Here is a 14,453-nt window from a genome sequence, read left to right on the forward strand (position 1 = left end):
ATATAAATATATGCGCATCAATTTCACTCTGCTCCCTGGGCAGGAGATGGGAATGCTTTTGACGGAGCTGTTTTGTTTAAAAAAAAATATATCCAGGGAGGAAAAGCACAGGAAACACAATGGGGGCCCTGCGGATGGGGATGTAGAGTGGTAGGAGAAAGGATCTGAGTTCAGTTGTTATACTGTGTTCTAGAATATGACAGTGTTCTAGAATATGACAGGTACACTGTTCTAGAATATGACAGTTACACTGTGTTCTAGAATATGACAGTGTTCTAGAATATGACAGTTACACTGTGTTCTAGAGTATGACAGCAGATAAAGATCCTAGGGCCCATTTAATCTGTCCAATATCATTCTTGGTGCAATGCCATACGCCCAGTTGATCTCTGACTTTCCACTCACTTCCAATCAGTTGTGCTTATTCCATGCTTTCTTGAATTCCATTACTGGTTTTTTGTTTGGTTTTTTTGTCTCCATCACCTCCACTGGGAAGCTGTTCCATGCATCCATCACTCCCTTTCCATGAAAAAATATTTTCTGACAATGCTGCTGAGTCCTACCTCCCTGGAGCTTCATACTGTGACCTCTTTTTCTAGAGCATCCTTTCCTCTGGAAAAGGCTTGCTTCTTGTGCGTCATTTATACCTGTGAAATATTTGCCCAGTACCTCTTCTCTCCTCTCGGGTATGCATATTTAGACCCTATCGACATCAGTTGGATCCTTTGTCAGCCACTCACAAGGCATGAGCTCTAGCAACCATTTCATAATTAACAAATACAACTGTAATCTTGGATTTTAAATCCTCACCTTCTGGCTGCTTGAATCTTGGAGATGCTGGAAATTTATAGAAGTGTGAGGCCAAACTCAGGTGATCTGTTCCCTCACTTAATAATAGCTGTGTCAATAAAAGTCATGAAAAGCTGTCTCCCTTCTGCAGTTGGCATTCATTTATTATAATAATTATTGTTATTAAATTTTATTTTCAATGTTCTGTACAACTTGCAATGGATGAATGCATTTCTCTTTCTTCTGTCATTTTTTCAGACGAGTTTCACGACAGGTACTCTTATGGCCCTCCATCAGTGCACTCCTCCTCTTCCTCTCACCAGTCTGAGAGCTTGGACAGCTATGACTTTGATCAGGTCAACTCCATTTTCAGGAAGTTCTCTCTGGAAAGGTATTTAAGGGATGCAGAATTCGTACTTTTGGAAAGCTGAGCTAAGCAGGTTGAGCTGTGTAGAGCTCTGCGCTGTTATCCTTCCTGCAGCCAAGAAAAGGTGTTCACAGTAGGGGTGTGCAATGGAAAGTTTTGGGGGGTTTTTTTGCTTTTATTTTTTTGCTTTTTATGTTCTTTTTTTTTTGTTTCGTTTCATTAAAACAAACAAGTGAATTGAAAATTAAAAAAATGTTGCGTCCGGGCCCTGCCCCACACTGCCAACATTTAACATAAGAATCCCCCACCGCTCCCACCTTCCCAGACACCCACGCTAATCCCCAATTGCTTCTGGTTTGCCAGTGCAGAAATTCAAAATGGCACCTGCCGAACTAAGGCCAACTCTGTTTTGAAGTTTGGCACCAACAGAACAGGAGTGACTGGGGATCACTTTTGCTCACTTTTCATCCATGGATGGGGGTATGATATAGAGGAGGGGCCAGGAGGCTAGGGAGGAATGTGCAAGCCTTGGGGAGGCGGGATGCTTTTGGCGTGAGTTTTTTGGACAGGGGTTGGGTGGCTGGAAATGAAACGAAGCAGCAACGAACGAAATTCGTTTGGTTTGCTTCTATTTTTTTTTTCAAGAGAAAATAAGAAATGTTGTTGTAATTTCCTATTTTGTTTCAAACGTAAGCACATCCTTAGTTCGGAGTTGTACAACCTTGCACAATCCTGCAGCCTGAGATAGGTTTTCAGTTGTAGGACAGCTGCAGCCTAGGATAGATTGGCTTTAGATCGTCAGCCCGGGAAGGAATTCAGAAGTTGAAGCCTGCATGATTTTGTTTGCAGGCTATGGAAGTGGATCAGCTGTAGCAGGAATGAGCAAACTTTTCTTATGCATGATCCCATTTGTGGATTTCGCCTGCACCAGGACCCAGAAGGGAGTTTTCATTTGGAGCTCCAGTCAGGGAGTGGAAGGGAAGGGGGCAGACCCCCCCCCCCCCCTTGGAGCTTCGGTCAGCCTGTTACCCAAGTAGAATTGTAGCCCTCTGATGCCGGCCAGACCGCAGGAGACCCCCTCGTACCCCTGAAGCTTCCTTCCTTCTTCCCTCCCTCCTTCAGCCCTGCCTTTTCTACCATGAGTTGGTGGTTAGCTCCCCTTCTGCTGCATAGCGATGGTGGCTGACTCTCTCTCTTCTTCTCCTGCATGACTACCTCTGCTTCTGCCAACCCAATGTCATCATCAAAAGCCTGAAATAACATGCAGATGTGTGCAACATCAGGCCATCAGTGATGACACAGGGTGCAGCCGTCAGCGGGCCATAGATAATAGAGCTTGGGGAAACAGGTAGGTGGCCACAAAAAAAATGTGGTGACGGGCCAATTCTGGCCTGCAGACCCTAGTTTTCCCACTCCAGAGCTATAGCAATCTCTGTTATTTCATCTACAGCCTGGGGAAAGCTTGGTACTTTGTGGCATTTCTCAGTGTTGTAGGTGCACAAGAGGTTTTCTGTCATATAGCAAAAGAAATGTTGTCATGCCTCCCTGCTGAAGGCTCATGAATGCTGCATTGTATGAAATAATAGATGCTGGTAACTCTACTGTATCTTGATGTTATGCAAATTATAGTCAAAGTGGTGTAGTCCGGTGTCAGTAGTGCACTGTAATATCCCAGAGATACAGGAAAATAATATCTATAAACATCATGGGGTAAACTTTCAGAAACATAGTTGCGATCTATGCATGCAAAATAAGGAGTTTGAAAAACATGCTTGTTCTGTGTGGACTTAAAAGTCCATGCATAACTTAGCAGTTGGGCTTCCTGTTGAAAATGTAGCCCCAAGGCTTTCGTCGTCTGTTTGCTAATAGAACATCCATGCATGTTGACGAGAAAACAAGTCTCCCTTTTTGAGGAGGCATTGATTTAGAAGGCTTTGCTCTCATTGACCCAGGCCTTTCCGTCCCTCGGTCACATCCATTGGCCGCATTCGGAGCACTTCCCACCCTGTACAGCACATCGTACTGAATGGAGACAAACTCGCCGCAGAATTCACGCTGGTGGGAGGCAACGAGAGAGGAATTTTTATCAATTCCGTTAAAGCGGGTTCCCTGGCAGAGAAGGCAGGCCTGCGGGAAGGACATCAGCTTTTATTGGTAAGGCTTCCTCAAAATGTACTTTCCCGCCCTGCTGGTTCTCCTTTTACATTCTTATTTCTGATGAATTCCACATCGTACGTGGACTTTTGTAAATGTGAACCCCCACCCCCATCCTGGTGAATAATAATATTTGAAATATGAAAATATCCTTCCCTGGATGAAACAAAATGCTCACATGCAGTGTCAAATCTATTAGACCGTCATAAATCTGATGCTGATTATGCACACATTATTCTTGTGCTTTAAAAGCATCTATAGCGTCGGTCTCTGTGTCAGAATTTTTATATTTTTTTTCTGTTCAATTTAAAATCGGTCCAAGATAGCCATGCAACATATCTCTTTTGTGGAACTACAGATGACGAGACACACAATATTGTTGAGACAGGACCCGACAGTAACTCCGCGTTTCGAGAAATCTTTCTGCTTCAAGGGCTGTAACAAACGTAAAGGCATATCCTGTTTATTTCAGTCCCTGAAGCAGAGAGATTTCTCGAAACGCCGAATCAGTGTCCGGTCCTCTCTCAACAATACTGTGAATCGTCATCAGCAATTCAACAAAACAGGTAAGTTGTATGGCTATCTTGGGGGGGATTTTAAATGCAACAGGAATAATAAAAAATGTTGACACCTAGACGGATGAGTAGACATATAGATGCTTTTTTGCTTTTTTTTTTACTTTATTAATTTCATACATTTTAAGAAGGAATACAACTTACTTACGGAAAAAGAAGATGGATGATTATACAATTTTTTCACACAAGAAGCAATACAAAGTCAGAAAATGTACTTAATTCCAAACCATTCATCAAATAAAGTAACAATAAAAGAAGAGGGCGGAGAAAATACAGGGGATGGAAAGGAAATATACGGAAGTAAGAAACTGGCTTAGCATGAGAATCAAGCAGTAATACATCTCAAGGATCAGCACCCAGACCTATGGGTTCCCAGAAAAAGAAGCTAGAACACTGCTGAAATTAAGGAAAGACTGAAGCTGCTTAGGAAGGAAGAACACCAAACGATCATTTCGGTATCTGATAACGCATTTACAGGAATATCTAAGAACCCCAGAGGGCATCCTAAAAAAAAAAGAGAGCCTGAGACCTAAAAGCAAGAAAGTCTCTTCTCTTCTCTCTTGTGTAGAGCGAGCAAAATCAGGGAAAAACTCAAATCGTTTGTCCAGGAATTAAGGAAGAAATATTCCTGAAAAATCTTCTCATCAGCTCTCTCACATCCTGTTCAGAAACAAAAGAAACAAGCAGTGTACGGCGCTCAATAATCTCAGCCCTAGAGCCCTCAAAATCCGTCAAATTTTCAATGACATTAGGCAATTGAGCAGACTCAGACAGCTGAGAAAACGAAGGTCTGAACGTTTTTGATGGCAGTCTTTGTAGCAAAATCTTGGATATTATTTCACCAAGCTGAGTACCACAGTTATTCCCCATAGCACCGCGGAATTGCGATGGGGAACGTGAGTCTCTGAGCTGGGGGTGGGAGCCCAAGATCTGGAGGACTTAAGGTGAACTCTCCCTCACCCGCGTTCACAATGGAGCCCACATTCCCCACCTGAACCGTCAAACCGGACAGCCAAGATGGCAAACATTGCTGCCCAGGTAAGAGGGGCACATCTGGACGGAAGACCTGAAGTTTGCCTTTCGTTTGGATGGCGTAGCTGAAGAAAAACCACAAATTTCAAGAAGAAATGTGGAGCAGTATCAATGTCCATTTTCACACCGCCATCTTGCCCCCACCTAGAGATGCTCTTAAAGCACAAGAATAATGGATGCGTAATTAGCATCAGATTTATGAGGGTCTATTAATTTTGATACCTCGTGTGAGCATTTTGTTTTGTCTAGGGAAAGAACTCAGGCTTCATATATTGATTATTTCCTACTCTGAGGTTTCCTTTCATTAGAATAATAACAATATTTGCTAAAGATGGGTTATTTTCTAACAGTCCCCCTACATTTGAAATCAAATCCGCAAAATATGTTGCACCAATTTTCAAAGCAAACTTTTGCATGTTAAATTTGCTTTGAAAATTAGCCCACCAAATCTGCCTGCACACAATTACACCTGCTAAATTGTGCACATAAAGGCAGTTCTTACGTTCTTAAAGGCAAACGCTTCCCCAGCCCTGCCCGCAGGAACAACTCTGCTGAGTCCAAGTAAATTTACATGCATACACGGAATATGTGTATAAATTTACCCATATATCAGGCGGGCAATTTTGTAAAAGACCATTTATGTGGCTAAACATTGTTTTACCAGTGGAAATGCCTCTAAGATTTACCCTCACAAAGACTTCTGCTTGGAGGCTGGAGCAGCCGTGCACAGCATCGGCTTTCAACGAACTTCTTGGGGCCTGCCCAGCTCGTCTGGTTTTCAGGATATTCACCAGGCACGTGCCATTTCCATTCCCATGCCTGTTTATGATGCATATTCCGAAAACCAGACTGATCTGTCGTGTCCCGAGAATCGGGTAAAGAACCACCGGGAATGACTGGGGTTGAGATAACTGTGAGATAGCCCCATCACTCAGGCATTTACATTATTCTTCAAACTGAGCAGCTGAAACTGGGACTGCTGTCAGCTCTAACACCATTCTCAGAGGGGATATCCCAGCACTGTTACTAAAATCCAGTTGGTCTGTTGACTTCTTTTTTCTAAAGTCACTGGTAGTCAAAATAAGGACGAAAAAACCCCCCAAATGTATTTAATGCAGTGATCTATTAGGAATAACAACAATAGGTATATTCTTTTTGCTTTAAAGATGCTATTGTTTGATGTAGCAGAGAGCCCTTAGTCATGTGACTGCACCATTGCTAACAGACAGTGCCTCTTTTATGTCTTAGCTGGAAGGCTGCATTAAAGCAGAAAACCAGAGCGTTCCTTTGGATACATGCACAAAAGAAGAAGCTCACTGGACAATCCAGAGGTGCAATGGCCCAGTTACTCTGCACTATAAATCAAACCATGAAGGTAAAGTCACCAGCTCTGTCTCGCAGACCTGCAGAGATCCCTGTGTGCTGGAATGGTGCAGTGGATAATTCTGGGAGTTGCTTTGCACCCTGTGGAAGAGGCCTTGGAATACATAAAATCCTTGAACGGATCTGGAAATGATAGCACTGCATACATGAGAAGGGTTCCACTGCTTTTCGAATATTCATCAGTGCCGTTATTTTACCCTTCAGTTCATGATTTATTAACTCTGCGTGAGCCACAGGGAGCAGAGTCGTCTCTTGCTCATCAGATGCTGCTGCTATTGTTCAAGCAGTGTGAGGTTGAGAGAAGGTCATCAGTGCTATCTTGGGGGAGGTTACTGAAGTGTAAAGAGCATCACAGTGGTACCCATTGAATGCCAACTATGACTCCTGCAGTGCCAGCTTTGTCACAGAAATGTCTTACTAGTGCTGGCTTTGACTTTTGCTCTGTCAAAGCGGTGACCTGCTTGTACCATGAACATAGACGTTATCTTGGAAATGCCTTTCATTTTCTTCTGAGACTCTTACCGTGTGAGTTCGGTAGCAGTCATGCTTCGACAATGCCAGCCTCCCCCGAGGCTGGCATTTTCCCCTCTCCTTTTGGCTCTGATCTTGCTTTTCTTTGCTGCCAGGGGATGGGCACTCATCCGCTGGATTCACTGCTTCCTGTCTGAATGGATAACGTCTTTACTGCTACAGGTTACAGGAAGCTGATGAAGGAACTGGAAGACGGACAGATCGTGTCGGGAGACTCCTTTTACGTTCGACTGAATCTCAACATCTCCAGCCAGATGGATTGCTGCTCCCTGTCCCTGAGGTGTGATGAGGTTGTGCATGTCCTCGACACCATGCACCTGGAGAAGTGCGAGTGGCTGTGTGCCAGAGTTGATCCTTTTAATGACAGGGACCTGGAGAGGGGGACTGTTCCCAGCTACAGCAGGTATGTGGGTACGGTACTGCTTTAAAAAAAACTTAGGAATAGAACAGCTCGCCAATGTATGTGTTCTGCTATAAAATTACCCCCGTTATGAGCAGAGTTTTGGATCCCGGCATGAGATCATGGTTTTCTGGCCCTTCTTTATCCAAGAATCCTATTTTTAACTATCAATCTATTGCAAATCTTGCAGCTCATACTCCCCCAGAAACCTCAGATCTACTTTACAAATGCCAGAATTTCAATGGGATGGAAGTTAAAACATGGAGACCCCAAAATTATCTGGCAGCCTAAACTGAGATTATCACCATGAACAGCGAAAACCTATGATTAAGGCATGGAAACTCCAATTTTAATCATATTTATTATCCTATTTCAGTACCAACAGTAGTATAAATAAAGTTCTCTTGTTACGACTCCAGGCCTTTTCCCTTACAGTTGTTGTTTTCTAAAAACTGTCCAGATTAGCAGCGGCTAGGATTATGCTCTGATCGGTCCCTATCCATAACAGCCTGGAGAACCTACGGATAGAAGTGAGTTTTTTCTGCTAGAGGCGAGAGGGAGCGTCTATAGTCCAGACAGAACAGCACGGGAAGCTGAAATCTCCCATAGAAAAGGGATTGATCTTTATAAACTGACATTTACTATGTTGGACCTCTTCTCTGCCTTGCAATGTAAACTCCCGTAACAACATAAGCAGAAGTAGGGTCCTTTAACCTTCATAAATAAATTATAGGTCTCTCTTTTTTTAAAGGAAGATGTTTCTGACTATATTAGCATTGGCAGCAATCCAATAACACTGCGAAGGGATTCGGGCTTTTAGATGTTATTACTCACCTTTTCCAAATCCGAGCTTCAGGCGACTTACAATTCAGGTATTGTAGTTAGCTCCACGCCCCAGAGAGGTTACAATCGAAGGACCCTATTACCTAAACAGTTTTCCCCATAGACACAAAATAGGAGAAATCCTTTAGTAAATAAGCCCCTGAGTTTGTAGCGAATTGCCAGGGGTCACAAGGAGTATCAGGGGAGCACCAGGACGTGAACCCTGGTTTTCTTGGTTCTTAGTTTTCTGTGCTAGCCACTACACCACGTCTCTGTGCCAGCAGACATTTATTTTACTGGGCTGGTTGAGTCTTACTGCCTCTTTTGCGCTTCCGGTTCTCTTTAAGTGTCTACCGGACCTATGGCATCACCAGTCTCTTTTCTCAGAGTTCCCCCCTTATTTTTAACTCCCTCCCATCTAGCCTAACCATCACAGTGACAGTGGCATGGCTGAGAGGTGCAGCAGCAGTTCCCTCAAAAACCCAACACACTTCCCTAGTGACTGGGAATGCCTCTTCCCGGGGCCTGAGATTGTGGTTTCTGCCGTGTCCTAACCCCAACCAATCGAAGGAGCTGGCTTGACTTGGGAACCGAGTGAGTGTCCCAGACAGAGTATAACTGCTTGACATTTCCATTGCCAACCATTGACTAAACTGGCAGCCTTCTCATTGAGGCTTGTTTAACTGCAGGGCTATGGTTTGCATTCATCTTTATGCATATTACCTCATGTGTCTTCCTTTTACTTTCCAAAATTAATCAAAAAGGTTGTAGGTAAATATTTGTGTCACTACTTTCTCCTCCTTTTTCTGTCCTCTCCCCTTCTTTCTGTACCTCGCTCTCCCAGTCTTTCGCCTTTTCTCTCGGGCTCCGAAAGCAGAGTTTCTAACAGATGGAAAACCTCGTCAACGTCACCTCTTCCTCCGAGCCCCAAGGATCAAACCCTGAGTTTCGGGAGGTTGTATAAATACCAAGGGCTCTAGACATGGTGGTGGGTCATAATGCAGTGACCTCTTTTTCTCCCGTTCTACCTCTCTCGCTTTCTCTCTCATACTGCATACGGCTTCTGGGCTCTGCAGGCACCTTCCAGACTTTGTGCCGAGATTACAGAGAAACAAATAAATGTTAACACCTGGAAATACAGAGATTGTGCGAGCACACGAAAAAACACGGAGATGAAGAATAAACTTTACTCAGAGACAATGGGCATGCAAAGATGCAGATTTAAGTAAAAATAGATAATCCTGGAACAGGGATAAAGGAGAAGCTGTCTTTGCAAAATTCATCCAGTTCCTTTCAAGAATTTCAGCCTCACCTTTTTGTGTCCAGCAGATGCTTCTTCACGACTTGAGAATTTCCTCTGCTAGGGCTGTTCTATGCTATTATCTATGACAGGAAGTGGTTCATAGATCTGCCCTGTCTCAAACTTCTTTTTCTGTTTGTGCACACCTAGCTGGATAGCTCTGGTATCAGGTCATAGGCTCAAGTCCTTGCATAGCCAACTTTTAGAGAGCGCGTTTCAAAACGTGATTTCTGGGGGTAAAAAGCCTTTTGCCCACGTAAATTGCCTGTCTGAAAATCGCCCGGGTAACAGGATGCCCATAGTTCCACAACGCACCGGGTGGAATTGTTTGTGTTAAATGCCTTGTGGTAGAGGCATTCCAGAGCTGGAGTTACGTAGCAGGGAGAAACTCTACGTGCAATGTTTTTGGTCGGAAAAGGCATCCGTGGAAAAAGCAAGTGTGGGTACTTCCCCCTGGGGCGATGTACTTTTCCTTTGAAAGCTGGCACAGACTTGCAGGTAAAAAGTACCCATGGGCTTTGCAGTAAGGTGGGCAATTTCCCCCTTAACTTCCCCCGTTTCATTGTTTAAGCCTTCGTCTTTCTCTTATGCTCCAGCAGCTATCTGATTCCCTTTGATGATGTGCTTACTTCACGCTGTAGGGCTCAGCAACTCCTCTTGGTGAAACTACAGCGCTTAATGCACAGAGGCAGCAGGGATGAGACCGAGAGCTCGTACAGTACCCTTCGAGGATTACGGGTAAGTGTTAGCAGTTTTGTGTCATCTGAATGGTCAAACACAGTGAAAGGGAAAAAAAGGGTCAGTGCTAAGAAAGGAAAAGCAGATGAGAGAAGAGTCACTCAGTGCCTTTAACGTCAATCCACTATTTTTGATGCTGTTATAAATGTTAACAAGCACTGATTGATTTGATTGGGAATAGATGCATCGTCCTTTTTGGAACTAATGATATCTTGAAAAGCATTGCCTTGAATGCTTTCCGAATGGTCCAGCTGTTATTATCACCTCACGACAAAGTCGTATGGCGAATCACGGCCCTTTTTGGGGGACGGATCCTTGTTGATTACACAGCTATTGATTAATAAAAATCGGGAGTATTTCAACATGCATTTTTGAACTGAGTGATTGAAAGATGTCCATGTTCCACCCTCCCGCATCGCCTTATCTCTGTATCCCTGACTTGCTTTTCCACTAATGATACATCCCCATGCTGTTCTTTGGAGAATACACTGCAACCGGAAGAGCTTTCACCTCAGAATGATTCCAAAGCAAGTCCCCGTCTCTCCCGTGCAAGCTTCCTCTTCGGACAAATCTTACAGGTAACTGCACTCATCTTCTTTGAGTAAGAAAGTAGAGAGTTTGGGACTTGATCAGGTGATGTCTTTATTGTCCATAATTTGCTGGACTCTTGGGGGTCATCCTTTTCTGAATATGGACTACCTAGGTTCATTTGTACCTTGTACCTATACAAACTGAGCATTATGGGCTGGATTTTAAAAAGGTTACGCGCGCCGGGCCTATAGCCCCGGGAAGTGTGTAGGTCCCGGGGCTTTACTAAAGGGGCAGGAAGGGGGCGGGGCAGGAGCAAGGTCAGAGGCTCCAGGCACAGCGGCCATTTGCCGCTGTGCTTGGGATCGCGCGCCGGCAGTCGGCCAGTGCAGGTGCAAAAGGTAGATTAAAAATTTTGGGGGGGGGGGGGTTTAGAGTAGGGCTAGGGGGAGGAAAGGTTAGGGGAAGGGGTGGGAAGGTCAGGTTAGGGGGAAGGGAACGGGGGAAGGCAGCGCGTCTCGACGTGTGCAAGGTGCATAATTGTGCACCCCTTGCACGCGCCGACCCCCGATTTTATAACATGCGCATGCCTGCGCACACACATGTAGGCCGCGCACGCTTCTTTTAAAATCTACCCCTATGTGCGGTATGCGTTCACACATGATGTTGCATACTTGCTGGCGATTCTTACTCTGCCAACGCTGACTCAAATTCTGCGAGTACTTTATTGTACCACAAGGAGTAGCACTGCGCAAAGGAAGCAAAGTATTTCAGAAGGACAAAGAAGGTTCAGTGGCATAGCAAGCTTCACTCCTGCCAAGGGCGTTTCACTGTACTCTTTGTATGATACCTAGTTATCACAACACTTAGAGTTCACTATTCAGAGACGTTTAGCTGGATAATTCATAAGTTATTTGGCTAAATGCTGACTTTTTTGAATATTTTGGGCATTTCTCTGGCTGAATTATAGACAGATAACTCATTATCCTTCTAAAGCTTAGCCAGATAATGTAGGGGTGTTCTAGGGATGATTCAGGGCAGAGTTAAGTTAGCTGGATAAGTTATCCAATTAACTCTGAAATCCAGAGTTAGCACAATAACTTATCCAGCTAATTCTGCTCGTACAGAAATTTAGCCAGCTATATTCAATAGTGCAATTGCACTATTGAATATATCTCCTAAGTTGGCCAGATAACGTTATCCAGCTAACTCTGCAGTCCAGTCAGTGACTGAATATTACCCCCTAGTTGTTTAAAAAAACCTCGTATTTTCATTACAAATCACAAGTGGCCAGTTACTATTCAGCAAGGTTAAAAGGAGAGCATGAATGAGCAACATTGCAGGTCATGTGGTGGCTAGGTTGGCGCCAGCAGAGTACAGCTTCCCAAAGACCAGCCAGGTCAGTGTTGGCAGGCTGGTGATTGCTGGATGCTGCCGAGCAAGGCCATGGGAAATTATGTGGTTGGATATTTGGACAGTTGCCTCACTGGTTTGGGTGGCCGCTTGGATTGCTGTAAGGCTTAGAAGTGAGATGGAGAGGAATGCTGATGGGTTTTGGATTGTATATGGGAACTTGTATACTTATCTGCCGGAATGATGGAGAACCAAAGAGGAAGACGACAGAAAACCGATTTGGATGGGGAGTGACATCCTACTAGAAGCCAAGCTTGTATGGCTGGCAGCTCATATACATCCTTAGCAATGCAGACTAAAATAACTGGGCAGACTGGATGGGTCATGTGGTCTTTTCATGCTGTCATCTATTATGTTACCGTCACTGATGAATCTGTGATAAGAGGTCTAAATAATTTGTCTGCCATGTGAGTCAGCGGTAGGGTTTCTGATTTCCTTTAGTGAGTCTTTGCTGCACACGTGGAGCGTCATGCGTACAAATGTTTACGGGTTTATAAGCCTCCCACAAGTCCTTGCATTCTTTGGTATTATGTGTCTGTTCACACCTCTGATGCCTACAAGAAAGCGAATAAGACACAGCGCTCATTGCCTCGCAGAACCCTGTCCTTGGCTGATAACAGAGAGCGCGAGAAGGGGAGGAAGGCCATGTCATTCGTCTCCGTGGAAAGAACCGGGACCAAACCTGTGTCTGCTCTTTCAGTTTGTCAGCAGGTGTGAGAACAAGTACAGACGAATGAACAGCAGCGAGAGGGTCCGTATAGTCACGGGCTGCTCTCCGGGTCTGGTGAAGTCATCCTTGGACGCGTTGAAGCTCTTGCCAGAGAAGCAGGAAGGTATGGTACCAAAACAGCATCAGAGATTCTGCCAGCACGTTCTGAACTAGGACCATGAAAGGGTACAACCGCTCTGAGAGAGAGGGAAGATCGGAGGATGGAAAACCGCAGGCACTTCTGTATCTCAGATACACTGACAGTGGAATTGATGCAGGGGGTTCGTCCCTTTGACAGGACTGAGCCTAAAAAAAAAAAGATGCTTTCTTAATGCTAAAGAATGAGCACATTAGAGTTTTTCATAGGGATGTGCTTTCATTTAAAATGTCACAGACAATGTCGCTCTATTTTGTTTCATGTCATTTTTAATAAATACAAAAACATCCTGGGAAATTTCATTGCTTTCTTTTATCATTTTTGGTGCACACTAATTCAAAATAATGTGATCAAATAGCGCGCACTAATTTCAAAAGCATGCGCTACATCAAATCAATGCGCACTAAATCGAAGTAGCACGAACTAACTCAAAATACTGTCACTGCGCACTATTTCAAAGCAGCTAGTATGTGCTATTTCAGTTTAGTACGGCTGTTTTGAATTAGTGCATGCTATTTGAATTAGCACGCACTAAAAAACAATACTTACATTTGAAAACAAAAGTTTGATTTGATGCAGTCAGAAAAGGTGATGTTCTTCCCTTCATGTGGAAGAGCCTCCCTGCAGAAAATGTAGTGTTTTTATTATTGTCCCCATCAAATTATGTTCATGCAGGTTCAATACCAGTGGTCTCTAGCAACTAACAGGCATGAGCCGACTCACTGAGGATGAACTGGATGAGAGGGGCCGAGCTCTGAGTCACAGGGGCCTGTTTGTTGTTCGAATGCAAATGCCCTCTCCCTGCCAACTTTCCCCAGATATTTCCTTTTGACGAGCCTCTCAGTAGCCTCTCCCTTAGCGCTGCTGAAAATGTTGTTTTATCTTATTTTTTGGCAGACCTGGACCCTGAAAGTGACATCACAAAGAGCCTCAATCTAATTCCTTACAGTCTGGTGCACGCCTTCCACTGTGAGCGCAGGCGTCCTGTTCTCTTCACGCCCACCATGTTGGCCAAGAGTTTGGTGCAGAAGCTTCTGAATTCCGGGGGCGCCATGGAGTTCAACACGTGCAAGCCAGGTAAGGCAGCCTCGAGCGACGCAGGTCGCGCTGCTGCGTGTGACTTACGGTCAGAACCTTATGAGCTTGGCATGGACACCGCTTGGTGACTGGATATCTTCTGTATTTCACATCCTAACCTTCGTTTGATGCAATAACCTTCAGCAGAGCAACTCTGGTCCTTGAAGGCTCCCAACTGGTTGGGTTGTCCAGATAACCCTAATGAATTTTGCATGAAATAGATCTGCGTGCGCACTGCCTCAATTGTATACAAAACTATTGCATGCATATTCATGCCCAGCATTCTGCTGCTTTGTGGTACAGTCACCATTACTGTGCAAGTCCTACACCATAGGAGCTGGTCCTTCTGCTCCTCTTACTTACTCTTTGATGCCATGTAGTGATTTCTTAGTACATATTATTCTGTCATGCAGTTATTATTGTATTTAGACCAAAAATTGACAACACCCAAAATAAGTCCTCTCTTAATTTAACAAAC

General features: G+C 44.3%; 1 protein-coding gene across 3 annotated transcripts in view; it reads left to right on the forward strand.

Moving 5' to 3' along the window:
• The window catches only part of CARD11 (caspase recruitment domain family member 11), a 77,191-nt gene that overhangs the window by 48,519 nt on the left and 14,219 nt on the right, over positions 1–14,453 (forward strand). For 2 of the 3 annotated variants that reach the window (XM_029576815.1, XM_029576816.1), the window contains exons 14-21: positions 1,048–1,180; positions 3,109–3,310; positions 6,166–6,292; positions 6,994–7,234; positions 9,995–10,091; positions 10,574–10,669; positions 12,733–12,865; positions 13,796–13,975. In XM_029576815.1, the coding sequence (XP_029432675.1) occupies positions 1,048–1,180; positions 3,109–3,310; positions 6,166–6,292; positions 6,994–7,234; positions 9,995–10,091; positions 10,574–10,669; positions 12,733–12,865; positions 13,796–13,975 (1,209 nt within the window). The remainder of the gene's footprint in view (positions 1–1,047; positions 1,181–3,108; positions 3,311–6,165; positions 6,293–6,993; positions 7,235–9,994; positions 10,092–10,573; positions 10,670–12,732; positions 12,866–13,795; positions 13,976–14,453) is intronic. The other variant, XM_029576817.1, reaches the window with a different exon arrangement.

Source organism: Rhinatrema bivittatum, chromosome 14, assembly GCF_901001135.1.
Source record: "Rhinatrema bivittatum chromosome 14, aRhiBiv1.1, whole genome shotgun sequence".
In the NCBI taxonomy this organism is placed as follows: Eukaryota; Metazoa; Chordata; class Amphibia; order Gymnophiona; family Rhinatrematidae; genus Rhinatrema; species Rhinatrema bivittatum.